Source organism: Coenobita brevimanus, chromosome 102 (genome assembly GCF_032717465.1).
Source record: "Coenobita brevimanus isolate Jiangsu-jjx chromosome 102, ASM3271746v2, whole genome shotgun sequence".
In the NCBI taxonomy this organism is placed as follows: Eukaryota; Metazoa; Arthropoda; class Malacostraca; order Decapoda; family Coenobitidae; genus Coenobita; species Coenobita brevimanus.
In genome coordinates this window covers 29,033,866-29,039,758 of record NC_137055.1, presented here as the reverse complement: position 1 = coordinate 29,039,758, position 5,893 = coordinate 29,033,866, and the positions used below count along the sequence as shown (strand labels likewise).

Here is a 5,893-nt window from a genome sequence, read left to right as displayed (position 1 = left end):
TGTCCATGCTAGCATTTGGGTTTTACCCAATGGCTGATAACGGTGCCCCCAGTCGTAAATTTAGTACTGTTTGAATATTACTTAGTTTCGTATACTACTGGGTTTAACATATGGGCTTAACATAAAGACAAAATAATTGATCAAAATTATTTATGGTAGCTTGAGTACTACTTCAGTTATTACTCAGTTCTGTTTTCCTTAGCCTATTATTGATTTAGTCATTTATACAGCATTCTAACTTAATGTCACAATATTTTTTTGAGTAGGGTTGTTAACTCTTAATATGCTCCATTTAACATGCAGTTGAAATCGTGTTTGAATAGCAGCAGTGCAATTTCCTGTATGTGTTAGAGATATTGTCACATATTTTATCTTATTCTTCCAGATGTATGAACCACCTGTGACATGCCAGCGTGCTTCTGGGGTACTCTTTTCCATTCGCCAATGCATGACTGAGTATGACGGTCAAAATGTAGAATCGCCATATGAGCGACAACGGCGTCGGACGAGAAATGCTGATGCCACGGTGCAGGCACTCCTCCTGGAGAGTGCTGAGCAGCATGCCGATCGGCTTAGTAAGGCCGACGCCACAGCATGATTGCGCGAGCTGGAGAATGACAAGGAGCGTGCTGATCAGCTTCTTCATTACACCGATGCCACAGCACAAGTGTGCGAGCTGGAGAGCAATGAGGAGCGCATTATGCTGAAGGCAGCCAATGCTGCACATGAAGCTGATCGACGTGCCAGACTGAGAGCTCATTTTCCTTAGCGTAGGGCTCTTTTCTATGATGTGAGAGCTTATGTTGCTCCACGTGAGTTACACGTTGGTCGCAAAGAACAACGCTGTCCACAGTGCGACGTGCTCAAGAGGAGAGGCGAGTTGGCAGGCGTGTGCTGCTCTTGTGGCAAAGTATCCATCAGTTGTCCTGAACCGCCGCTGTACCTTCGGTACCTCTGGACGTCTGACCACGCGAAAACTGTCGTGTATTCAACATGGCCTTCCAAATGTCATTGATGGGCTGTGACATCGTCAGGCTGCCCAGCTGGAATCCATGCTTCACCATCTCCAATGGAAAAATATTCCACCTGATGGGCAGTCTGTTAACTGTTGCTTGCCAATCTGCGAAGTATGCGCAGACGTACTTCCTAGATCAGCACGTGGAAGCACGCCAAGTGGTCTTTGAGTCGTTAGATTGAGGCGTTCTGGCAGCACTCCAGGAGATGCTTGAAGAGGAGAACAGGTATGTGCAGTCCTTGCAACCAGCTGTCGATGCCACCAGTCACAGCTCACAGAACGTGCAGTTAGTGCTCACGAAGAAGCACCGTCTGCCCAGTGAACATAAGCTTTAGTTTAATCTGCCCACCTCCGGGGAGATTGCAGTCCTGATGCCGAATGAGTCAGTCAGTCCACACGACATCATACTGCACTCTTGTGACAGTGGCTTGCAGCACATTTCAGAGTTGCACCGTAGCTATGAGTCACTCCCATACCCGCTCCTTATTCCATGAGGAGAGGACAGTTGGTCTCTTGAGGCCAAGGAGGAGTGAGGAGTGACTGTGAGCAAGTGCTACAAGTACTGTATGCACTGCAGACCGGATGAGTTTAATCTCATTCCACGGTCACGACGGTTATTCCAGCAGTGGTTGGTCGATGGAGAGGCCAGAGCTGAGATGTAGGACCTCAACTGGATTCGCTGTAATCAGGACAAAGTAACAGGTCAACGCAGCAATACTGTAGGGCGCATCAGTGACGTGATCAACAATGGTGATTTGGACTGTGCTGATCTGGGCAGACATGTCATCTTACCTGCCAGTTTCACTGGTGGACCGCACTATCAGATGACCAAGTTGAACAACATGCTGACATTTGTTCGGCAGTTTGGTCAGGCCGATCTTTTCATCACTGTGACATGTAATGCTAATTGGCCAGAAGTCACAGAGCTCCTGCATGAAGACTACCCGCAGGATAATCCTGAAGATCACCCAGAGATACTCAGTGAAGTATTTCACCTGAAGATGGCCGGTATCATCAAGTTGCTGTGGAGTGGTTGTTTTGGTTGGGTCGTGGCGTACGTCTGCAGCTACAAGTGACAGAAATGTGGCGCTGTACACTGCCACACCATCGTTTGGCCGCACCACAAGGATGAGCCAGCGCAGATCAAATAGACGATTTTGTTTGTGCTGAGATACCCAACCCCAACAAAGATCCAGAGCCGTATCGCCTCATAATTCAGAAAATGATACACTCTCCGTGCAGTGAGTGGAATTGCCAGGCGCCATGCATGAACGAACAAGGCAAGTATCACCATTCCAGCATGAGACTGAGACGTCGAGCCGTGGCTATCAAAAACTGTGCTGCAGGAGTCCCATCGATGGTGGCAGAATGGGCATGCTATGTAACGGAAAGCTGACCGACAACTGCTGAGGGCAGTCAGCGCTCACGTCAACGTGGAGATTATCACCCACTCTGTCAGTTGCGTGAAGTACATCATTAAGTACACTCACAAGGGCACCGACCAGATCGTTGTGACAGTCAACCTAGACAAAGTTGTGACCTACCTCAACCTGCGTTACCTTGGCACCAATGAGGCTGCCTGGAGTCTCATGTCGCTGCCTGTCCACCAACATCATCCAGATGTGACGCACCTGGACATTCATCTGGACGGCGACGAGTGTCGGATTATGTTGCCAGCAGACCAGCCACTTCGGGAGGTGATCAAAAATATTGAAGACTCCAAATTGCCAGGCCACTTCAACCTGAACTAGACAGACAGCTGGGCGACGACTCTACCGTATGCTGACACTCCATGCTACTATACATGGAACAAGACTCAGAAGCGTTGGAACCATCGACGCCACAGCACCCGCATCGACACTGAGCACCACGGCACTGTGTTCGAGGAGACCACACTTGGTGGCATGTACATGGTCAGTCCCTACACTGGAAGCCTGTTCTTCCTCAGGCTTTTGCTCCTGAACGTTCATGGTGCCACATCATTCGAGCACCTGAGAATGGTTGACGGAGTGGTTCAGCTGTTGTTCAAGAAGGCCTGCCTGAAGCTGAACCTGCTGGATGATGGCAGGGACTGGGTGTCAGCCATGCAGGCGGCGGCCGAGACAACGAGTCCGGGACGAATGCGCCACCTATTCATTATCATCCTGGCTGAAGGCGATGACTCATGGGATACCCCGGCTGTGTGGATGCAGTTCACTGATGAAATGAGCGAAGATATTCTGCATCAAATGGCTGACGATTGCTCAGTGCTGAACACTCAAGTAGTGCAGCGAGCTCGAAATGAGGCTTTGGCTCGAGTTCAGACGATGCTGTTGTCAACAACTGGCCAGCGTGTCAAGCACTACGGGTTGCCTGAAGTTGCCATTGACGATCCAGAGGCCAATCTGGATTTCGCTGAAGTGTCAATGGGAGAAGACATCGCCTCAAGGGAAGCGATGCTGACTGCGGATCAATGCATCATGTATGACAAGGTGTTCTGCCGTATACCCAGCGAGCAGGGTGACCTCATGTTCATGCCAGCCACTGGCGGGTGTGACATTGAGTGAGGTATGAGAATAAGACAGCTGTTGCTGTGGCTACATCCAGCATAGCCGCTTGCCTGCTTTGTGGCGGTAAGACTGCCCATTGCCAGTTCAGAATACCACTGAATCTGACTTCTGAGAGTGTCTGTGCCATTGGTATGCTCTCGTATGACTTGCGGCTGCTGGAGTCATGCCACCTTATCATGGGATGAAGTCTGCATGGCCAGCAGATGGCCGGTTGAAACAGTTGATCATCCCATGAAGGACCTGCACTCTTCTCAGCTACCGTTTGGTGGAGTGACTGCACTGTTCTCCAGCAACTGGCAGTGGATGTGCTGAAATTGTCGCTGCTTGCCTCAAGTTGTCCCCACTGTGGCAACACGTTGAAGTGTTCTACCTCTCAGCCAACAAGAGAGCATTGTGTGCCACCACTGGAGCGGCAGCAGCAGCCTACAGTGAGATGCTGTTGCAGATCAGTGATGGCATTTACCCAAAAACTGCTTCTGATGGCTGCTACGACGACTTCATCACCCCACCGCTGGTGGTGAAGAGTGAGGCTACTTCCTGGAGCACATGATTAGAAACATCTACACAAACGACGTGAACACCCTTCTCTCGGACATTGATTGGTTGCAGGAGCGCACCGTCCTGACACTGCTCAACTCAGATGAAATGCGCAGCAATGAGCGAATTCCCGATTCAGTCAACACCAGGTGTCGCGTGTACCTCAGCATCAACACAATGGCTGACCCTGATGCTATGCCGATTCGAACAGAGGTGTTCAGTAGCACTGAGCTGCCGGGTTTACCCCACCACGAGATACGCCTCAATATTGGCATACCAGTTATGGTTCTTCAGAACATTAGTAGTCCCCCAGGGATCGTCAATGGGACCATGTGTGTTGTGCGCGGCACCAGTGCAAACGTCCTGCAGCTGGAGCTGGTTACTGGACCATGCAAGAACCAAGAGTTCTACATGCCTCACATGCTGACCATCACACAAGAGGAAGTGGGCACTGGCTTTCGTATGCCGTTCCTTCAGTTCCCGATCAAGGTCACTTTCGCCATGACCATCAACAAGTGTCAAAGCCAGATGAGGCGATACGTGGGCGTGTACCTGCTGGCACCAGTGTTCTCTCACAGTCAGCTGTATGTCAGCCTGTCATGAGTTAGGTGTGCCAACACCGTCGAGGTGCTAGCTCCTGGAGGTATCACGAGAAACGTGGTATACCCCGAGGTACTGTAGGGCATCCAGGTGAGGTTGATGCACTGAGTCTGATTTTTGTATACGTTATGTCATTGTTGTCTATGTCAGTCTGTCCAAGGTTTGCCGATCGCCAACTCTGCCACCCGTGCATGGTGTGACTCTGCAGTCAGTGGTTGCCACCAATGACCTACTGCTCTGGCATCAGTTGTGCCTGATCCACCATTGCCGATGTCACTGACCTAAGTGGCTTTGTGTGAGTCTGGGTGCTCATCGGTGAGTGCTTCTGACATCAGACAGACTGTCACTTTCACCATTGGTGACGACTGCAGCCTCATTTGTCACATGGCTTTCTGTCTGTGCACTACTGACCTGGTTCTGCCATACTGGATCAGCTGCTATAATGTTGCAGCATCAGCCCACATGTCGACAATTCTCACGACATGGATCGCGCTGTTGTACATGCGAGTGTCGCTGCCACTTTCCTCATTGGTGATGACTGCAGTCTCATCTTGGCACCGACCTTTCTGTGTGTGTCTGTAAGTGCCAGTGGCCTGACTCCGCCGTACTCCAACAGTCGCTGAAACACCGCAGTACTTGACCCACCTCTCAAGTGTGTTCTCTCTGCACTTTGTCACTCACCAATGGTGATGACTGCAGTTTTGTCATGCCATATGTACTTCTGTGTGCTGCTGCCATTCTCACCAGTGGTGATGACTGCAGTCTCACCTTGCCACATAGACTTCTGCCTGTGTGTGCTGCTGGCCCAAACCAGCCATACTAGAGCAGCCGCTGGGACACTGCAACCATAGACCCATCTGTCCAACAGTTTTTTATCGACACAGACTGCCGTCAGTGTATGTGTGAGCGGTTCCATCAGTAACAATATACAAACCTCTCTGCAACTGCAGTGATGTGCGAATTTCGGCCGGCACTGGAGTTTTTGTCATATGGCTACAGTCCAGGTTGCATGAGTTTCCCGCAGCCAATCAGGAAAATGCATCTCACGGAGTGGCCTCTACGTGGCTAGATGTGGGTAATGCTAACAGCTCTGGATCAAATGTCATTCAGGCCAAGTGGAATTCGGTGTTCTGTTTTGAAAGAACTTAACTACACCAGTGTTTGTCTCACTTCACAGGGTGTCAAATCATTA

The 5,893-nt window shown here is 50.3% G+C and overlaps 1 protein-coding gene across 1 annotated transcript; it reads left to right on the top strand.

The window, feature by feature from the left end:
• The first annotated feature begins 4,110 nt into the window (after positions 1-4,110).
• LOC145415427 (ATP-dependent DNA helicase PIF1-like) lies at positions 4,111-4,704 on the top strand. The gene has a single exon (XM_080284707.1). The coding sequence runs from the start codon at positions 4,111-4,113 to the stop codon at positions 4,702-4,704; it is 594 nt and encodes a 197-aa protein (XP_080140833.1).
• Positions 4,705-5,893: the final 1,189 nt, after the last annotated feature.

Excerpts from the sequence above, each read along its gene's own strand:
- LOC145415427 (XM_080284707.1), top strand. The coding sequence starts at position 4,111 with ATGATTAGAAACATCTACACAAACGACGTGAACACCCTTCTCTCGGAC.